Source organism: Etheostoma cragini, chromosome 16, assembly GCF_013103735.1.
Source record: "Etheostoma cragini isolate CJK2018 chromosome 16, CSU_Ecrag_1.0, whole genome shotgun sequence".
Classification (NCBI taxonomy): Eukaryota; Metazoa; Chordata; class Actinopteri; order Perciformes; family Percidae; genus Etheostoma; species Etheostoma cragini.
Genome location: NC_048422.1, coordinates 11,995,206 through 12,017,389, shown reverse-complemented (window position 1 = coordinate 12,017,389; position 22,184 = coordinate 11,995,206). Strand labels below are relative to the sequence as shown.

The following is a 22,184-nucleotide window of genomic DNA, read 5'->3' as shown; positions in this document are numbered from 1 at the left end:
AGAACACTGATAATAGTCTTTTCGGACTCAGCAGCAGACAGCCCTTGGTGGGTGGCCGTGCTTGTAAGTGCGCGTGCGCGCCCTCGCGTAACATCGTCAGAGGGAATGGTTAAAATTGGTATGCACTTAAATCTCATTTGCAGCAGCTCAAAGCTCATCGCAATTATCCTAATCTTTGAAATGCATAGAAGTCATCTACAGCTCAAACATACTGGGATCAATGTGTTAAACCGTTTGTTCGTATCTGTCCTTCCTCCTTCACGGGTCCCTTCTGTTGACAGATGCGTGTATAAAAGCACATTTTGTGGCTGTGGTGTTAAATGGACGTTGTGAGGCGGACTCTACAGGGAGAGGCAGGGCTCATTTTACGCCACACGGTTCCGTATTGGCGTCTCGTCATTGTGTGGAGCCGCTATACGTACCGGCCTCGCTTTTTGTCGGCGGGCAGGCAGTCAGGGCCGCGCCGCATTTCCTCTTCACCGGTGCCGCAAACCCCGCCCCTGCCGGATGGGATGTATAAAGAACCGCCATCCTCGATTGGCCCAGGAACATGTCCGTCAATGCTTATTCCTGATACACTGATGGGACGCTGACGGCTGTGGGCGGGCGCAGCTAAGAAAATTATAAGGTCATTTGAATTACGCTTGCTAGCGAGCTTATCGGCTGCAATGAACCCATAAATGATATCAATGATTGTGACAATGAACGGATGATGACCACGGGGTCAACGTCGACGCGCACAGTCAGGCGAATTTGACACCACCAGAGGAGAAGCAGCAGCAGCTCTTTGTGGCATTACAACAAGAGGGGATCCCGGTGCGTGTGTCTGTGTCTCTGTGTGCGTTTCTGTGAGCCTCCGTCAAGCCAAGCGAGCGGCGGAGGGGGCGACCAGGCTAGCCTAAGCCGATCAAAGCGGAGTCGCACACAACGAGTTTCGGTTCTGGGATTTCTGCGCACCTATATGCTGTGACGGTGTGAACGAGGTGCAAGGTATGTACGCAAAAAAACCTGATCGCCCCGACACAGCCCGATCGGACTGTGCGCACTCGCGATGTTCAACTTAACGGATGGCTCTGGTTATTATTTCCTAGGAGAAAGGGAAAGATTTTGGCTATCACTCTATTGTCCTCTGTCAACCTTGCGAGCGACCCGCTGACTCGAGACTGTACTGTAGGACACTTTAATCACAGGCAGCTCTCGGTCCATGAAAGGTAATTTATGTGAACGTGGACTGCTTGTTCAGCATGCCTCTTCTTCATAAATGAGGCTGCTTTCACGCTGTCCATCCGCTTCCTTGCTATAAGCCGATGCGCGCAATACGCTGCGCATCCTGCTTCCTAGATGCGCTTGTAACCATGATAACCTACATCATGTTAGTCCGAGAATATATACAGGTACATAATGTCCAGCCGGGTAACTATTGAAGGCCCTGGCTCATAGCGCACATGGCATGATTAGCGAGGCGTAGTCTAACCAACGGTGGGGTTGAGCCTCGCAATCATTTCCCCATCCACTACCGCAATATGATGCTACGCGCTATTTGAATTTCCGGGTGCAGCGGATGATGACGCTTTTTTTCATGCTGTGAAGTTGCTCCTGCACTCTTAATTCATTTCCTTTCCGTGTAAAAATCCCATCGTGTCTAACGTTATCCCTCGGACATTCAAAGTACTTGTTTTGTAACAGAGCGGCGGTCCATGTTTTGACAGCAGACTCATTGGACTGCTATAGCCATCATCATCGTAATAGCCACATGCAGGGAGAGAAAGCAAAACATATCCAGTCAGCATCTTGGCTCCTAAAAAGCTGAACTGCCATCCTGCAGTGTTTTTCTACATAGGTTCATGAATAGATAATAAGGAGCCATGTAAACATATCGTTTACTGTTTTAGGATCATCTTCCAAACTATCAGGTGGCACTGAACACCAATGTCAACACATGCTGTCCTATGCTGCTCTCAGCTGTCAACATAGACAACTTGCTTTGCATTAGGATTTCCCTTTCCGACTAAAGGTCTCTGTAGCCTTGGGTTTTATTCAGCTGAAAGAGAAAAGACAACTCAAGGATTTTCTCGCTTTAATCTGCTGCTGGTGTGAGATGATAATAGTGCACTCAAAATTTGTTTACATGTTTATGACCACTTACAGATTTCATACAAGATGAAAACATACTTTACTGGTTACGTATAACCAGTACGTAACTTCCTCATTTATTGTAAGTGTACCAAAATTGATAAAAATGGGCGCAGGATGTTTAAACCAAATCATTCTTGTGTGTGTGCATAAACTTTTAGGATGATGCGTCTAGGGTGTTCCACAGCCCTGCTGTTTGTGTTGAGGCTGCTAGTGGGCTTGCCTTGGTTCCAGGTTCTCCCGGCCATTCTGATCTTCTACCTAGGAAGTGGAGGATGGAGATTTCTGCAGATCTTTGCCAAAACAATTGGCAGAGACTTACAGTAAGCATGAGGATTTTGTTTATTTGTAGGCATACTTCCAGTTTTAATTAAACCTTTAAAAAAGTCATGGATTTTGCATGTTTGCAATGCCCTTGTAAGCTTGGACTAATTATAGTTATTTTTCCCCATTTGCAATATTTTTTAGCCAGATACTGTAGGTCTTTTCTTACTGTCTGACTGCTGTCAAATGGAGCCACATCCCAAATATAATGCTCCTTGTAAGAATCTTGACAATTAAAAATAATCTGTTGTTTCTGTTCAACACACGAGAACATGGGACCTAGAGTGCAACAGTGACTATGAGAGTAATGTTATGACTTTCAGCTTCAATTTGAGCGTGTTTACATCCATATTGGGTGAACATTGTTAAAACTGAAGCCCTATCATCATCCATACCCACTGCACTGTTTAAAAAGAATTGGGGAAATCATAGCTCTTTTTAAATATACAATTGGTTGTACAGTGTTCATTCAATATGGATGGGGCAGCAGCTAGAAGTCCCTCTTTTAAATCTAATGCACTGGATACACAGCAAAATCAATAGTAAATGTGTCACCATCCTAACACTTGCAGACATCCCAACAATTAAAGTTCCTGAGAAGAATTACAGTGGAGCTCGAAAGTTTTGGCACCTTGGTAAAAATGTGTATAATGTGCATAAAGAAGCCAAGAAAAGATGGAAAAATCTCCAAAAGGCATCAAATCAGTTACAAAAAGTTAGATTTTATTTTCATCATTTACACTTTCAAAATAACAGGAAAAAAGTGGCGCCTGCAAAACTTGGCCGCCCTGCAGTGTTTATAGCATGCACCGCTCCCTTTGGAAAGCTGAGACCTGACAGTGTCATGGATTGTTCTCAATTAATGTCTGAAAAGATCAGGTGATGTCAATCTTAAGATTTTAAATGCCCCAACAATCAGCACCATGGGTTGTTCTAAGCAGTTGTCTAGAAAACTGAAAATAGTTGAAGCTCACAAAGCAGGAAAAGGCTATAAGAAGATAGCAAAGCGTTTTCAGATGCCAATATCTTCTGTTTGGAATGTAATTAAGAAATGGCAGTCATCAGGAACAGTGGAAGTTAAAGCAAGATCTGGAAGACCAAAATATCAGACAAAACAGCTTGCAGGAGTGTGAGAAAAGCAAGTCAAACCCCACGTTTGACTGCACAATCCATCCAGAAAGACCTGGCAGACACTGGAGTTGTGGTACACCATTCCACCATAAGGCGATACTTGTACAAATATGGTCTTCAGGGAATAGTCATCAGAAGGAAACCTCTTCTACGTCCTCAAAATCAAAAATCAGCTTTGTCAAATGAACATATTGACAAGCCTAATGCATTGTGGAAAAAAGTTATTTGGACCGATGAGGTTAAAGTAGAACTTTTTGGCCGGAATGAGCAAAGGTACATTTGGAGAAGAAAGGGCACAGAATTTAATGAAAAGAACCTTTGTCCAACTGTTAAGCATGGGGGGGGATCAATCATGCTTTGGGGTTGTATTGCAGCCAGTGGCTTCAAAAATGTATAATGAGCTTAAACACACCTCAAAATCCACGGTGGATTACATCAAGAGGCGTAAACTGAAGGTTTTGACATGGCCTTCACAATCTCCTGACCTCAACATAATTGAAAATCTTTTGATAGACCTTAAAAGAGCAGTGCGTGACAGACAGCCCAGAAATCTCAAAGAACTGTAAGACTTTTGTAAGGAAGAATGGACGAAGATACCTCAAATAAGAATTATAAGACACTTGGCTGGCTACAAGAAGTGTTTCCAAGCTGTGATACTTGCCAAGGGGGGCAGTACGAGGTATTAACTCTGCAGGGTGCCCAAACTTTTGCAGACGCCATTTTTTTGTATTCTGTTACTTTGAAAGTGCAAATGAGGGAAATATAATCTAACTTTTTGTGAAATATTATACAAATGTCCAACCTGTCATTTGATGCCTTTTTGGAGATTTCTCATTGTATCTTGGCTTCTTTATGCACATTAATACAAATACAAATTTTTACCTGGGGTGCCCAAACTTTCCTGCCCCACTGTACCAAGCCAAGCAATACTTTGCACATGCAGTGATAAAATACCGTACAACACACTGTAGTTTTTGCACCTGGTAAAGATTCACACAGGCTGCAGTCAGAATAATAAACTTTAACATTTAGTCCCATTTTGCTTTAGAAGGACATAATGCAGTTTATTGCAGTAATACGTCAGTTTTATTATTGGGCATATGATTTAGCTTGTTACTGTGATGTTTTTTCATAGGAGAAACATTCATCCAAGTAGTGTTCTCACATCTTTAGCTTAGCAAAAAACAAAATGAAGCTGAAATCTTTGAAAATAGCTTTGAAAAGCTACCCAAAAGACCGGTGGCTCTTCCTCCGCAGGCCTGGTTTTACAGTGAGTGTTAGCAACACGTTCCTGTTATGCACGTTTCAAAACGGGACAGGTCAGTTAGTCTGAAATATTTTCAACAAGGCACAATAGAGAGGATCAGGGAGTAGCAGATCTTTTAACTGTCTTGCCTAAAGCCAATATTTACGGTTAGTTACCATGGTAATTGGTTTGTGATTAACTTATTTTCCCTTAATTGCACCAGTAATGGTAAAACAGGAAACTGTAAAAGGTTTTATGACTTCACCATGACAAATTAAGCCAATGTAACCAAATAAGTAGTAATGAGCGTTTTTCTGTGACCCTTTTGTGTACAAAATACGGCCTCTACTCTCTTATTGCTTAGAGATAGAAAAAACAGTTTCTAAGTCTATATTTTAAAGACATTCTGCTAAAACCAAATTTTCTTATTCTTCTTTAGACCTGATACTACCTACTGCTAGCTACTGAGTTGTTTGCACTTGCACACGTGCAAAAGAAACGGGTTGCTAAAAGTAAAGAATAAATGGTAGAAATAAATAGCTAAAGTAATGACTAATAGTTCAAATGATTAACTAAAAGTAATGGATAAATGGTTAAAACATTCAGCATCACTCCGAGTACTAGTTTCATTATCCACTATCCATACTCGGACCAAACAGGTTGGGGACCACAGTGTTGGGTCCATGCAGCACCTCTGTTGCAAAAGAATGAGCTTCAGACAGCTTTTTTTTGCAGCCAAGTGTAGTAATGAAATAACTAAATCAACTATGCAACAATAGATTGTAGTTATCTGGACTATCATGAAGCCAATATCCAGTGTAATCAAAAAACATATCGCCACCACCCTAACATAGACTTGAACTTGGCACAGTATATTTTTATGATGTTTCTGTAGTTATATAGTGCCCACTATCTTTACCTTTGCACCATTAATACATGTTCGTGAGTGATATCCTTTCACATAGGCAGACGTTGCCCCAGGGACCCACGTGATAACGTATGCACAGTATACAACTATAAATGTAGATGAGCTTCAAAGTATTAGGAGATAAATATCAATGTACTATGAATTTAATAAATATATAATTACTACTGCATAACAATGCAAATGCTAGAAGATCCTATTTTTTTTGTTTGATTTCTCGCCAATGATCCGTTCACTGTGCCCAGGAAGTGACTCTGCTGAAATTATAACACGAACATTTAGTTAACTTTATATTTTTGTAAAAGTCATGTTGTTGCATGTTAAACATTTGCAAATATTGCCTGATTTTTAAAATGCTACCAAACAAAAACATTTAACTCAAGAACTAGGAAGCCAATCTAAAAACGTGTGTTCTTTGGAAAAAGGCCTGCAGTAATGAAGGTATATGCAATTTGTAGTTAATGAGCCGAAACATGCAAAACTAACACATTTTTAGGTGAGCTGGATTGTCTTTTAAAGCAAAGGGCAATTTGCCTTTTGGAATTATACCTCTTTCTTGTTCTTTTAACCGTCTGTTTTCTCCTCTTTTAATATTCTGTCTTGCTCCTTCAGTGCGGCCGGAGTGCTATTGCGGGTGAAGATGAATGTCAGACGCCACCTCAGAGAAAAGAACACCATTCCCAAGATCTTTGCGGAAACAGTGAGCCGCTACGGCGACAAAACAGCACTTATCTTCGAGGGGACTGGGGAGAGGTGGACCTTCCATCAGTTGGATGAGTACTCAAACAGAGTAGCCAACATGCTGTTGGAACGGGGTTTTAAGGTAGGGCCTACAAAACAAAATATACTAGAATGAATTGGGGTAAAAAAAGACTTATGTGGCAAAATTTTACACATCATGGTCCACAATCCCTTTTGCTATGCTAATTTCTCTTAATTGTTAAAATTCTCTGACGTTGTTTTTATCCAGAAGGAGGCACAAACTCTTTATAGAGACTTACGTTAATTCAAAATAAACTTCATTCAATCAGTTGATAACAGCAAGTTTGACCAAACCCTTCCTTTTGTTGTTTTCTTCTTCAGGATGGTGACGTGGTGGCCCTTTTCATGGAGAACAGGTCCCAGTACGTGGGCCTTTGGCTTGGCATGGCCAAGATCGGAGTAGAGGCCGCTCTAATCAACTTCAATTTGAGACTAGAGGCCTTGGTCCACTGTGTCACCATCTCCAATGCCAAGGCTGTGATGTTTGGCTCAGAGCTCAATGATGGTAAGAGCAGAGAGGCTGGAGGAGGTGGATTTCTTGTATTAGTAATTGGAGAAGCATCTGAAGGATATGTGGGGAAGATTTTGTTTGTTATAGTTGTAACATTGTCAAGTTCATAGCCAAAGAAGGGCTCTACAATCTGTACAGTGCTGCCTTCCAATGAGTGCTGCTGTTATGTTTCCGCTGTGATGAGAGAGGTGCAAGGAGAAAGCAACAGAGGTCATAAAAGATAGATGGCTTTCAGAAAGGGTGTCTCTTAAATATCAGTCAATGGAATGAAACAGAATGGCTGAACAGAAAGATGGAAGAAGTAATGTAGAGGGAAGTGGAGAAATGTCTCCACTCATCAAACTGTAGTGTTTAAGGCCTGAGTTCGTGAAAGAGAACTGATAAATGATAAACTACAATAGATCTGAGGTGTATACGGAAAAAAACTGAAACAACAACTACATAGTAAATGATGTATAAATGTAAAACCAGCCCTGTTGAGTCACATGAATTAGGAATATTTCTAATTAAATCTCTTGTTTTAATGGATAGTTATTTCAATCTCTTCATGACCCTCTTTGGGTAGGATAGGGCATCGAGAACTAATTCCTATTTGGAATTGTTCCAAAAAGTATGATTCCATTGGAATCCTTTCTTTATTACAATCATTTGGAATTGTTTGAGGATTTGGATTCAAATCCGATCATCAGTTCCATATTTAACATGCTCAACTTTTGGTTTCCAAAGCAGCAAGGCGCTTGTTGTGTGGCAGTCATTGTGCACAGGATGCAGCGCTCCAGTGTGGCTTGATTTTACGTTGAAAAAGCGTGTTTGCAGTTAAAAAAAAAATAATAATAAATGAATAAAACTTTCCTCTGTGAAATAAGCATGTGACCCTTTTCAAAACGAACCCTCAAAGGATTTTATTTATGTATTTGACATTGACCCTGTTCAGCACTTTGGTCAACTGCTGTTGTTTTTAAATGTGCTATAGAAATCAAATTGACATTGACATTGACATTTTAATTGATAAGGACTGTGATTGAAAGGAAGAGTCAGAATTGGAATCCAAATTGTTACAATCCAAACGATGCTCAACCATGCTTTTGGGTCCCTGCCCAAACTGAAAAGCCCTGATCTCAACTGTTTTAAAGGGTGAATGGATTTTGAGCTGTTCATCCTGGGATTGAACAGTGTTTGTGTTGGATCCTGGAGTCGAGTGATATATGCCTTTTAAGTAATTAAAAAGGAAGCCTCTTTGCTACAGAGCAGGCCACTTTCAAGCCAGTAGCATTAGTACTTAGCCAGCATGGCATAAGATAGATGACTTAAGAGACAGTCTTTTTTTCAGGGGAACGTATCAGAGCTATTTCAATGTGTTCTCTCCCTTCTTCTGTCGCTCACAGTAACATATTGATACTTTCTTGCACTTTTGTCAAACTGTACCTTTTATGTCAAGATATTTTTTTTCTTTCTCACTCCCCCACCTGAAAGCCCAAGTTAGCCTACCCTGTCCCCTTACCTTCTTTTGTTCCTTGTCTGCTATTATACCGTCTTTCCTTCTCTCTGTCTCTAATAATGCTTAAATGCTGTGCCACATAAAGCCCATTTGTAATTTGGATAGTGGATTGAAATAAAAACTAATGTATTTTTTACTCTTCTAGCGGTGTCTGAGGTCCACAGTTTAATGGGAAAGGAGGTGCAGATGTTTTGCTCAGGAGAGTGGGACCCCCAACGAGTTCCGCGGGGATCCGAGAGCCTAGAGTCCCTGCTGGATGCTGCCCCGTCTCACCTGCCAAGCCGGCCACAACGCTGCTTCACAGGTGAGAACACCGTGAACTGATCGGAACAGAGTTTCCCAACAGTGTTGATAAATCCAAGAAGACCATTTAACAAAAATATGTTTCAGAGTTGCTTATTTTAAGTGATATTTTCCGTGGTGTCATATAAATTTAGCAACCAACAAAGGATGTTCTTGTCATCAGGAACGGAACATTAAAAAGATTTCAGTACTATCTCTAACCAAAGAAACACAGCCAATTTTAAAAAGTCATTTGTTTCTATTTTCTGATAGTATGACGGCAAAAACGAGTTGACAAGTGATTAGTAATACTGTTGGCACCAAGCAGTGACTAGCAGTCAAATAAATCACATTATTTTATCATACTGAAAAATGAAACCTCTACACTGAAACAACAATGTCAAGAGTTTCTTTTTAGTTTTTCAAACAGTCGGTATTTAAAAAGAGTTTGTGTTCAGTATTTGAAATATTGTTGTTTCAATACTATGTCATATATTAATGACTGCAAATATATAAAGAAGCAGGACAGGAACTTGAATTCATAATTTATGAAGTAAAAATAAATACATTGTATGGTGCTGACTGACCAAATGTGAGAAATGGTTATAAAACAAGAATCCTCCTCTCTTTTTACAGTTGAAGTTATTGGGAGGATTCATCACCAGTTAAATGGGTTACTTGTGTGTAAGACAACATGAATGCAGTACATTGACTAAAGGGAGAACAAATTGTATCCACAATATTAATAATCAAGTCATGTCCATTTATTTATATAGCCCAACATCAGACATTTGCCTCCCGGGACTTTCCAATCTGTACAGTATACTTAGTATTTTTTTACGAAATATTATTTAGCATTTCGACCTTTATCATTTTATTACAGAGCTAATCATTGAGCTCTTATTCAATGAGTCGAGTCCCACCTGCTCACTCACCTTTTGTTCTTGAACACTACCTGAAATATCTGATAGCCACACAGTCTGTTGCAGCAATAAAACCTGTGACCTTTGTCACAGGTTGTCACTAAACCTGGCGCCCACACAGCTGATTTGCTTATGCCAAACAACTCTGTGAAAGGAAAGGCAAAAAAGTCCAGGGTGCTCAGGAAGTTCAGTCAGATGTTTGAAGGTGCAGAAGTATAGGAAAAAAAGGAAATCCAAGACACTCTTCTTCAAAATTTAAAAAGCTTTTCTATACCTACGCGTTGCGTCACAGACAACCTTTTTCACGGTGTTTGACGGAAAGGGTTTGAAGTTTGTATGTGAATTGAAGTAGTATATAGCCACCATAATCCAGTTCTGTAGCTGTAAATCAGAGCTCCAAAGTGTATATGGTTTGTTGAGCAGTGGTTGGAGGTTATTACAGATACAATCAGTTGTGAGCAGGAAAGCAAAATCCAAACACGTGGTTAATTGTGATGCCAGAGACCTCTCAACTGGATCTAGAGGCAATTTGAATATGTACATCTGAAAACAGAATTTCTCTGTGTAACCACTAGACCACTTTGCTTACACACTGCACTGTATCCCCTGAGGAAAAACGGACATAATGGTCTAATTTTTAAAACTCCTTCAGTGCTGTAACATATACAAAATGAGCCGGTAATTAACCTTCATCGAAGTCCAGCATTTATACTCCTGCATCGCTAATCAGAATTGAGAATTCTGCAAAATGTTTATTTCATAATGAGTAACAAATTCAGCATGACAGAGCCTTCATGTTAAAGTGCTTAAGCGCATGCCAGAACCAGTCATAATGCATTTAAGTTGTTGACATCCCTCTCAACCTGCTGTCGGTTTCAGATCGCCTGTTTTACATCTACACATCAGGAACCACTGGGATGCCTAAAGCTGCTATTGTTGTGCACAGCAGGTAGGAAGGAGCCGTGCAGCTAACTAACAGACACTCAGGGACTGCAGCTGCTCTGATCCATGCTTTCATGTGTAGTATAAATACTGTTCTAAGAGAATTGAGGAGAAATACTTCAAACTTGTTGGTTTTGTTTTGACTTGTTTTACTTTCTTCTCTTGCCATTCTGGTTTTCAGGTACTACCGCATGGCAGCCTTGGTATATTATGGCTTTAGGATGACTTCAGATGATGTGTTGTATGATTGCCTTCCACTCTACCACTCTGCAGGTAAAATCATAACTTGATTTGTGTGTGATTTAAAATTGATATTTAAAGTTACAACCTTTTTTTTAGTCAGCTATTTCTTTCATAACATTCATCTTGGTGAATTTATCTTAAAACAGCATCCGGCCTTAGACAGTGGATAACGCCAATTGGCAACAAAAAGGGTTGATAATGTGTACCTTTGTTTTTCAATGGCAGACATTTAGTCTGTGTTTTTGACCTACAGGAAGTAGAGTATACATTGTTGCTTTAAATTCTGTGTCCTTATATGTTCCCGTATTGAGGACAACAAATATTTCTTTTTCTACAGGTAACATTGTGGGAGTGGGCCAGTGTATAATACACGGCATGACTGTAGTCATCAGAAAGAAGTTCTCTGCGTCACGTTTCTGGGATGACTGTGCCAAATACAACTGCACTGTAAGCAAAAAGTAGATTACAAATCAATGCCACAAATTTGATGGGCAGAGTAGATCACCACAATCACAATCAGTTGCTCAAAAGATGTCTTTCCTTTCACTTTCTTTAAAAATAACCACAGGACTTAATGTTATTCCCCAGTTAATCTCTTTGAATCAATGTTTTGTTGTTGTAAGCTTGGTATTGAATCAGTAATTAGTCTATTGTTATGGCTGTTCCATCTCATCACTGAACTATTTGTCTCACTACCGTCCAACTCCACTCTCCTCCAGATTGTGCAGTACATTGGTGAGATCTGCCGATACCTGCTGAACCAGCCGGTTCGGGACATGGAAAAGCAACATCGTGTGCGCATGGCAATGGGCAACGGCCTGCGCCAGTCCATATGGGTGGAGTTCATGAAGCGCTTCAATATCCCACAGATCGCAGAGTTCTACGGAGCAACAGAGTGCAACTGCAGCCTCGGCAACTTCGACAACAAGGTGGGAATGTGCAACAAAGTGGTGATGATGCTCTGACCAAACAGGCTTTCAGGTTATTGTTGTTGTTGTTTTTCTGCCTAGGTTTTCTTTTTAATTGGTGTCCCTGTAGTGAAATACTCTCTTTAGAAATCCTAGACTATCACCACCCACTCAAGTTCTTTCACCTGAGAGTTTTACATTATGTTAAGTGGCTTTTCTTTTCGGTACTGCTCTAAAATCCTCTTCATTTTAAGCACTCTGTTATTCTAAAAATGTTTTCTCAGTTTTAGTAGCTTCTTATCAAAACAACACACAGCGCTGCAGCTTTTTGGCTGTTTGAAATTGATCACTGATTTTTCTTCCTTCTTCTATGCTCTAGATTGGAGCGTGTGGCTTTAACAGTCAGATTCTACCCTTCATCTACCCCATCAGACTAGTGAGGGTGGATGAGGAGACCATGGAGCTCATGAGGGGACCTGATGGTGTCTGTATTCCATGTAAACCTGGTAGGTTTACTCTATACACATACTATATTAAACATCAACTTTACACTTGGTAAGCTTAAATGTACATAGACCTGGGCAAGTAGTCTGTACTTTTGGCAGAAGTGAATATTGTACACATTTTTCTTTCAACTCACTATCAATAATAAGATTAGCCGGCTAGCTAAAAGCTAAGGCACATGTACAGAGAAGTCGATGATGTGCTTGTCCTTTTTATTAAAGAAAAAAAACGAATTGAAATAGCCCTATATGTTAAGAAGATAATAAAAACTTAAGAAACTTTATCTCAATGCACTACTCTGGGCATACTGCAGTTGTTTTTTGGGAAATTTTAACATCGAAAGTTTACAACGAGGCTTTCAGAAACTCCCTCAAAATGATTACGTAGCATTGTTTTTATCATGTAGGTGTTGTAGACATACAGTCATGCAATGAATGGTGTTGTCCTTTTTGTAACCCCTGATGGAGTTTAAACTATCCATTCTGGGTGTGAAAATGGTTGGATTTGCCAAAATTGCCAGTTATACATACATTCTCTCTCTCTCTCTCTCTCTCTCTCTCTCTCTCTCTCTCTCTCTCTCTCTCTCTCTCTCTCTCTCTCTCTCTCTCTCTCTCTCTCTCTCTCTTTCTCTTTCTCTCTCTCTAGGTGAGCCCGGGCAGCTAGTCGGCAGGATCATTCAGAACGACCCTCTTCGGAGGTTTGATGGTTATGTCAACCAGTCCGCAACCAGCAAGAAGATTGCTCATAGTGTCTTCAAGAAGGGAGACACTGCCTATCTCTCTGGTTAGACACACACACACACACACACACACACATTGAGTTATTCACTGTATTACATGCTGACTGACTTAAGGTTGCTTTCACACCTAAACCTTGGCAGACTTGTGGCATTTTTCCATTAATGGTACCTGCTCTACTCGCCTCGACCGTGGTGCCCCGTCCTCCTTTTTCCGTTGCATTTTGCACTTTGGATACCTGCTGGTAGTTGTAAAGTACTATATAAATAAATTTTGATTGATTGATTGCATAATTGTACCGCGTCATGCGTGAGGCGAGCCGTGGCTGGTCGTCATAGCAGTAAACTGCCTTGACCTAAGGAGACTCTTGGTGTGTTGCCACAGCCAGAAGGCAAATTAGTTTCTAATGAACCTGGAGGCAGCAACAAAAAAATAAAACGCTGGATGAACTATTTAAACACGGCAGGTTTGTTCAGGCCCCCTACACACACACACACACACACACACACCCATCTCCATCTGTCGCTAGCAATGATGAAGCAGTGATTAGTGACAATTCTCTTTGACCAATCAGTAGTCTGCAGGTTGTCACGTCACCTATTGGTATTGCCTTAGCTCGCTTAGAACCTCTACTGAGGTAGTACTACAAAAAGCACCTGTTAGCTGGTACCAGGGACTTTTTTCATAATGGAAAACCAAAAAAGGCAAGAAGAGTTGAGGCGAGTCAAGTAGGGACCATGCAGTGGAAAAACGCCATTAGTTGTTGCATTTTTCATTTGGTTTGGTTAGCGTTCACACTGCACAATTGTCAAGTGCACCAAACATAAACAAATCTCATGAGGTGGAAATGGTCGAGTAAACCTTGCTGACACTTACTGGTCTTAGAAATAAAGGAGCGTGGCTGGGTTGGCTCAGTTACTAGAGCAGGCGCAAATGTACTTCGAGGGGCGTGCCTCAACGCGGAGGTCCAGGGTTTGAATCTTCGCCCTCTCTCTCCCCTTTCATCACCTAGCTATCTTGTGAGAAATTAAGGGCGGAAAAGCTCCCAAAAAATAATCCCACTTTTTTTTTTTATGACCAGCTGTTAAGGAGAGGGCGAGCCCTGATGAAAGAAAAACATAATGGCTTGTTACTACAAAGGATTTGTGGGCATAGTAAGATTTAAAAGTTATGATCTGTTTAATTTTGGCTGCACCATTATGGCTAAAATGATAATCCAAGATAATTTTGATCAATGTTGAGGTCACAATTAATTATCACAATTATTGGTTGATTTAAACCAAAACAAATTTTATTGTCGCATAGGCTATTTATAACTGCTTTCACATCCATATTGTGCTACATTCCTCCTATGTTGTACATACATACAGCTGCAACGCATGTAAATGAAAATTATCTGAAACAAATAGAAATAAGAAGTAAGAATAAATAGGATACATTTAAAAAAAAAAATGTATCTCTGACAAAGCTCCTTCACTTGTTTTCAACAGCATTTAAAATATCGCTCGATCACACAAATTTGATCGTGGGAAGCTCAAGTCGGGATCAAAATTCGATCAGTTGTGCAGCCCTATGTTTAATCACATACAGTACAAGTCCGTAGATTCAGATTGCGTTCTTATTTAAAGTGAACGGAAGTCTAGTGCACTTAAAAGCAAACCGAGACCCCTGAGTCTGGTTGTTTTGGTCCTCACCAGAGTTCCCAACACCCCTAACTAACCAGACTGTCCAACTAAAAGCTCCTGAGTTCGGATATAACTGCTCATTTGTGAAAGTACTGATTTTTCACGTCCCTTCTCTCACCAGGTGATGTGTTGATCATGGATGATTGTGGCCACATGTACTTCAAGGACCGCACAGGAGACACTTTCCGCTGGAAAGGAGAGAACGTCTCAACAACCGAGGTGGAGGGAACTCTCAGCAGGCTGCTAGACATGAAAGATGTCGTTGTCTATGGCGTGGAAGTGCCAGGTAAAATCTGTCAATGTACATGCTTGATTAGTTGTTCTTTTTGGGGTTTTCCTCAATATGTGTCCAAAGAAGGTTTTGGTTTGGAGCTGTGCAAGAGCGGGCACAAACAGCATGTCTGCTCTCTGTGCATGTCTTCTTCAAAATAGGTCGCTGCAGTGTGTGTAGAGAGATGAATACCAAACAGATGTTTAACGAGAACCATACTGTGTTAAATACTATAGTTATCACAGCTGCAGTATCTTGGCTTACTCTTGACCTTTTGGGACATGAAATGAATTATACCATTTGAAATGTCATTAAATATTAAGCTGAGCTGTAGTTGAGACTCTGCAGAGGCAAATCAGACTTTCCAGTCACCGGGATTAGATTAGTTATCTCTATGAATCAACAAAACTAGTTTGGCATGCACAGTGACAAAAAACAGAAGATACACAAGCAGACAACATAGGAAAGACATACTGCCACAACAGTAATGGCAGTAACACACAAACTAACATATATCCTGAGAAATCATTAGTGTTGCTAAGGAGACCGCCTAGCCCCTAAATAAAAAAACTTTACTAATACAACCAATGATGTACTGAGGTCTTTAGTAGTGTCTCTTTCAGTACTAGCAGTATTTAAGGGTGAGTGTACAAGTGAGATACTGTGTAAAGTCCCAAGGTGGGTTTTACACAGCATCCGTGGTCTCGATGCACAAACACAAGTATCTGTTTGACTTTAAATGCCAAACGCTCCACAGAATGAATCCTCTGACGCCCACCTTTCTGTGTGTACAGGAGCTGAAGGAAAAGCTGGAATGGCAGCCATCGCTGATCCGTCTCACTCCACTGACCTGGAGAAGCTTGTGAAAGACATGGAGAAAGCTCTCCCGCCGTACGCCAGACCTGTTTTCCTCCGCTTCCTTCCGGAGGTCAACAAGACAGGTACATTTCTCTTTTCGTTGCAGTTTGTGTTTTAAAAAAAAAATCTATCAGAAATGAAATTTTCTGAAACTAAAATTGGAAAAAAATTAAAAAACATTACAACTGGTTTCAAACCATTTCTGAATTAGACCTCAAACCTTTATAGCTGGCGTCTAAAGTGCCCTAGTTTTATTTATTTTTCTAATGAGACAATGATCTCAGCCATTATTTGCGACTCTTAATCAAATTATTTAGAACTGTTCCAATGAGGAGTCCAACTACAATGTCCCTCGGTCCATTCATTTTCTGCCGCTTATCTGGGAATAATCAAGGTAGTCCAGATGTCTCTTTCCCCAGAAACGTTTCCCAAAGCATTTCCCAAGCCAGATGAGATGTATAATCTCTTTGGCTTGCTTTGGTTCTACCCTGTGGTCTTCTATCAGCCAGAAAACCTCTGAAGAAAAGCGCCCAGGTGGCATGCGGATCATTATCAGGCCATGTGTCCAAAAGATTTATCATATTATTATCATATAATAATATAAATGATCTTTTTTTTTTTTTATTAAAGAGAAAAGCATCAAGTCCTCACAATTAACAAGCTGAAAGCAGAAAGTGTTGGCCTTTTTTTTCTTAGAATATGACTTCAATGTTTAATCGATTATCAAAATAGTTCACTGACCTAATGTTGCAGATCTGTAATGTTAGAACTACACTGCTTTTAAATTCTATGTGTAAAAAATACTGCTTATTAGGAATAAACATTTGATTAAATAGTGATGTGTTTTTTTATATTTTTCTTAAAGCAGTGAGACAGGGAAGCACATTAATACTAGTATAACTTAATGGCAGCTTAATTGGCAAAATGAAATACCTATATCATTTCTGTCTCTTTCTCAGGAACGTTTAAGTTTCAGAAGACGGACTTGCGTCGGGACAGCTTCGACCCCAGCACGGTGTCAGACAGACTGTACTTCATGGATTCCAAGAGAGGGTGTTATGTGCAGCTGGACAAGGACCTTTACCGTTCCATTCTGTCTGGGAAACACAAATTGTGATTAGCAGGCTGACCACTACATCTACACATGTACACATAAATACACACATACAGAAAAGAAGACATTATTTGACCAGAATGCAGGGCCTTGTCTCCATACACAAAAATACATATAATGTGATAGCCATACACACTCCTTACACCCATACTGAAACGGCAACATATATTTAGACATACAGACACACATTGTATTCTCAAAACCACTTTGCTCTTTAAAATTCCTAAAAGCAGACTTATGCACGCCACACAGCACCACTCCGTCCACCCTTTCCCGGCAACTCCTCTTGCTACCTCAGCAAATGCAGAGAGAGGCACAAAACTAGTAACCAGGTCTATTTGGTAACCTAAAACCCACCCTTCATAGCCACAGTATCCCTGCCCACACGGGCCTCAGAAGCCACGCCTGTCCATCCTGTTCCATCAAACCACATGTTGCTGGGGGACACAACTGGAAGGGATGTGGAGTACAGGCGACCAGGCATCCAGAATGCAAAAACTTTAAACCACAGATATCCACAGACTTAAAGGATGCTGAGAAGGAACATGGATTATTTAGTACAAAAAGTGTGTGTGGGGCCTATGAGGACATAAACTGTCCCTCAGCGAGATTTTGTGAAAGACTGGAGGCTGTACCGTCGACTTCACCTGCACAATTAGCCAGCAGTGACAAACCTGTGTGACAACTACATTCGTTCCTCCAGCTGAGGTTAACTTTATGAAAGTATTTCCTTCACCTCTCTGGTCTCCTTGTCTTCATTTCCTACCTCGCTCTACAGAGCTTGAGATGAAAATGAGGAAATGACAAGGTTTTTTTTTTATTTATTTTTTAAGGGGAAAAAAAACAAGGATCTTAGGGATTTTGGAAAGCCATTGACATGTAACCCACGGTTACAGAAGTCAAATTGGACCAGTGGTTGGAGCTGAAAGATCTACCAAAGTGCAAAGGCCTCCAGTGTTAGCACTGAAATAATCCGCTACACCACATGAGAGCTGATATAAAACAAAGCTTTTTATTTAAATATGTCTGCATCACACCAAATATATTTAAGTTGTAGTCTTTGTTTACATATTTAAATGATATATACAAGTTTAGGTAACGTTACGTTACGTTGTTGTAAAAGAATTATTTTTTGTCACAGTGCAGATGTATCCGGTTGTTTTTGCTTTATCGAAATCTGTTCTTCAGTTACTCTTGGAGTCCTTTTAAAAAGGAAGTTCCAGTATGCATTTTATATCAGCAGCTGGAACACAAAGTGATCTGACTGATTCAACCCTGGGCTAAATACTTGGGGCTATTTCCATAAACAGGACTTGTTCGCATACTGAGCTGACTGAGCTGGGTATGTTTATGTGGCTGTATTGTGCAGGTTTTGTCCTAGAAGGTAAACTAGTGTGTGTGTGTGTGTGTGTCTCTCTCTCTGTGTGTGTGTGTGTGTGTGTGTGTGTGTGTGTGTGTGTGTGTGTGTGTGTGTGTGTGTGTGTGTGTGTCTCCCTCTCTGTGTGTATGTGTGTGTGTGTGTGTGTGTGTGTGTGTGTGTGTGTGTGTGTTTGTTTGTTTGTATTCTTCTAAAACACATGAAGAGGATTTGACTGAAGATACCGGAGCACCAAATCGCCTGATCAGCCAGGACTTGTATTTTCAACAACAACTGATGCTAAAGGGCGACGTCCTGTCAAATTCAAGAGAGCCGAAAGATCCAAAGATTCAAAAAGGGGTGCATAGGGTGCGTCGAAATGCAACGGTAGAAGAGGAGAAAATGTGCTTTGTCATCAATGTTTTGTCTCTTGTTTGCAGTAGCTGTCTTCAGGGGTTGTAGAAGCATGAATGAGTATCATTAACCACACAAGCGGAGCACTGTGCCTTACTGCGAGTTCCCCTCCCAGATTCACAGGCCCTGGCCCACACACTGTATCCCATATGGTTCCTTATGTTGGACCTGTTCCATTTAGCTTTTATCTACCCTAATCATATTTGTCTGTCTTAAACTTCCCTGTCATAGTAGCCTCGCATAGCTGGCCTAAATCATGGCAGCTCATATGTTTATTCAGAAAATGATCTGCTAAGAATCCATGGCAGTCCAGAGACTGGCGCCTTCATCTAGCCAGGTGCTGGAAGAGGTTTTGTTGATTTCTCGATTTGTGGACAAGAGTACTATCTATCTATCTATCTATCTAATTCATAAATATATATATATATATATATATATATATATAAAAAATTTACCCAGTACCTTTACTTTACGCCTTTATCATCTGTCTGCCTACCACTACAATCCTTTCCATTCATCCATCTCTTAACCCCTCTCCGCTTTCTTCTCCTTGGCATTTCATCCTTTGGGCTGGCACCTTTGTTTGATCCTTACTGTCTTTGTCAGGTCTCTGTTCTCCACCATGTCTGCTTCATGTTGCCGTGCTCAGTCAATAGTATAAACAGCAGTTTAGAACATTTCCGATATTTCCTAATATGAGTTTTAGTGTTTGGAGGGATTTTTTTTAGATTCTTTAAGAGGTCTGTTATACATAATGCTCCAACTACACACTCAAAACTGTTCTCGGATATCTTTTGCCGATGTTTGTGTGTAGTCTGCCATTACCCTGGGACATTTTGTCTTGCTTTTGCAACTGACCGCATCCCAGACCATTTCCAGTACAGCCCGGCTTGCCATTGCCATCCGTGTGTGTACCTGGCTGCAGTTTAAAAGACTTATTAGTCTTCGGGAGTTTTATTGCGGCAACGCTTAGGCTACTTTGTTCTCTGCAGACTGGCTCTTTATATGTTTCAACGTCTTTTCTTAGTTCGTACTTTGCACTGACTGACAAAGTTCACCCTGACGGCTGCAGTCTGCCGATTGTCAACGTCTCTCTCACCTGTCATTTCCCTGTTTGGGGGAATGTATTTATTCTTTAATGATGAGTGTGAAATGTTCTGAATGTCTAAAACAAAAACAAATGAGTTACCAATGATGAGGGTATTATAAAGTACAGTGTGACTAACGTATCTATGGGAACACAGTTTGGCTGTTATGATGCTTGTGGCTGAGGGTGGCCAACCCTGACCAAACAGTCCCACAGCAGAGCAATCTGAATAAGGTGTTTCCATTTTCTACTTTTTTTTTTTTTTGTATGAGTTTAAATTATTTTTTTTTCAAGTTAATTATAAGTTGATTGTTTCACTGCTTTATGTTTTTGTGTTTGTTTTCTTTGCATAAAACCATAGCTTTGCGATGTGGGTTTGGAAAAAAAAAACAGGATTCATGCATGAGTGTAAGACAATCCATCGACAGTTATTTTTTCTCTACCTTTTTTTTATAAAAGGCACTAGGAACTAGCCAGGGAACAACCTTTCCTGGATTCAGTTGGTGTAGCAATTTATGCTGACCAGGAACCAATTTGCCATTTCGCAGCTATTAAACACTGTATTGAAAAGTAGTTGGCGAGCTAGACAAGTCAGCTGGAGGCTTGCAGGCAGTGATAAATCTGTGGAAGAGGGTGTACTCACGTTGTGAGACACCTGTTTGACAAGAGGGGGGCGCTGTGTCCTTTCTCGGAAAAGAGAGGGTGAAAGAGACAAGTTCCCATGCCATTGTTTTATCAAGCAGGAAAGGACCTAATGACTACAACTTAAATTACTGTATTCAGTAATGTATCGGGGAAAATGAAACCATGTGAAGCACTGTACAAAATGACTGGCGATCTATGGCCATTACACACCAGGCGAGCTAAACGCTGATCCGGAAACCCTGGCTGAAGAATTGTGTTTCTGTGTCTCTGGTCTTGCTGTCCCTCATGCCTCTGAAAATTTTTTCTCACACAGCTTTTTGCACTTTTTGTTTGTCAGCTTTTCCCTGTCTTGGTCCTCAGGAACATCAAAAATTGCTCGAGAAGGAAATAAGTTTGGACACGTCTGCCTATGTGTTTGTGTTTTAAATTATTTTATGTTCTCTCATTGCACACGCAGCAGCTCTCAGCCTGTGCAGTGTGTGTGTGTGTAAGGGAAGTCTGTGAGGTGTGCATACTGATGTTCTCTTGTACACTGAAGGCTTTCTGTATACATGCATTTCAAGAAAATTCAAAAGCAGTGCTGCAAATGGAAAATCATTAATAAAAAAAACTATTTAAATTCTTCACTTAGGCTCTGATTGTTGTAGTACTTTCTTGTTATGGAGCAGATTTCATAGTTTAATTGATGCCTAATCGCTGCGTTTTGCTTATCTATACAGATTTGGGCTATTAAAATCTAAAACATGTTGGCGATATCCCAACAGTTTCAACACTAACCACACAGCCTTTTACCTTAAAAACACTGTGGTCAATGTCCGAAACATTGGGTTAATCAGAGTACTTTGGGTCACGCTCAGATGGTTTCCTGTAAAATGACTTCCAGGTAAACTTTTATAAACGCTATTTATGCATTTGTGTTTTTTAATTAAATTATGGACCCCAAAAATCTGTGATAAAACTAAATGGACCCTTTTAAGCAGTCGAACAACCAAACAATTCCTTAAAATTTACATATAGTACTATACTATTTTCCATAATATATTTAAATTACTACTGTATCAAATCCCAGGGGGAAGAAATAGTCATGCCCGTCCAATAGTTCTTAGGCAGGTGAATCAGAGAGGAGCTCAGTATATTGTATAGAGATGTCTGAATACTGCTGTTAAAGACATTTGTTGAATCAAATCACACTTAAGAATATCATTTAGTACCCTAACCTTCCTCTAGAGGAAACAGAAATTGAATTAGACCCCAGACACAGCTAAAGGACTGAACAGTGAGCTCTTGTGTGCAAACACGCCTCCCTCCAGACCCACTTTCAACATTGTATGTTCAATCTGTACATTCATTTACTCACCATTGGCCCACAGCATCCACTACAGTGCTAATTTTAGCTACTTTAAACTGCTCAAGCTGACCTCGGAAAAACCAATTAGACCTTACTGCTTCTACATTGGTTATGTTTTATAGTTTACCTTGAAGTGTGAACTTTTTGGGAACCTGTCAAGAAAAAAACACTGAAACGAAGGAAAGTAAAACTGAGGCTTGAAAATAGGTTTCAAAGTGAACCTGAGAACCTCTTTTCACGGAAAGTTATGACTAGTTTCTCTAGTTACATGAGTGATAATTATCAGTAGCCTTTCATAATGTAGTTGTGCAAAATATTTATACCTGTTATATCCTG

At 40.3% G+C, this 22,184-nt stretch overlaps 1 protein-coding gene across 1 annotated transcript; it reads left to right on the top strand.

The window, feature by feature from the left end:
• Positions 1-575: 575 nt before the first annotated feature.
• On the top strand, positions 576-18,322 carry slc27a4 (solute carrier family 27 member 4). The gene is made up of 14 exons (XM_034896705.1): positions 576-990; positions 2,295-2,456; positions 6,372-6,582; positions 6,843-7,026; positions 8,676-8,834; positions 10,615-10,684; positions 10,859-10,950; positions 11,258-11,367; positions 11,640-11,849; positions 12,208-12,334; positions 12,978-13,115; positions 14,876-15,040; positions 15,820-15,966; positions 16,843-18,322. The coding sequence occupies exons 2-14, from the start codon at positions 2,296-2,298 to the stop codon at positions 16,998-17,000; spliced, it is 1,932 nt and encodes a 643-aa protein (XP_034752596.1). The 5' UTR covers positions 576-990; position 2,295; the 3' UTR covers positions 17,001-18,322.
• The last annotated feature ends 3,862 nt before the right edge of the window (positions 18,323-22,184 follow it).

Coding starts and splice junctions, on each gene's coding strand:
- slc27a4 (XM_034896705.1), top strand. CDS start 2,296: ATGATGCGTCTAGGGTGTTCCACAGCCCTGCTGTTTGTGTTGAGGCTG. Junction 12,335..12,977: donor CTGTATTCCATGTAAACCTG/GTAGGTTTACTC, acceptor CTCTCTCTCTAG/GTGAGCCCGGGCAGCTAGTC. Junction 15,041..15,819: donor CTATGGCGTGGAAGTGCCAG/GTAAAATCTGTC, acceptor CTGTGTGTACAG/GAGCTGAAGGAAAAGCTGGA.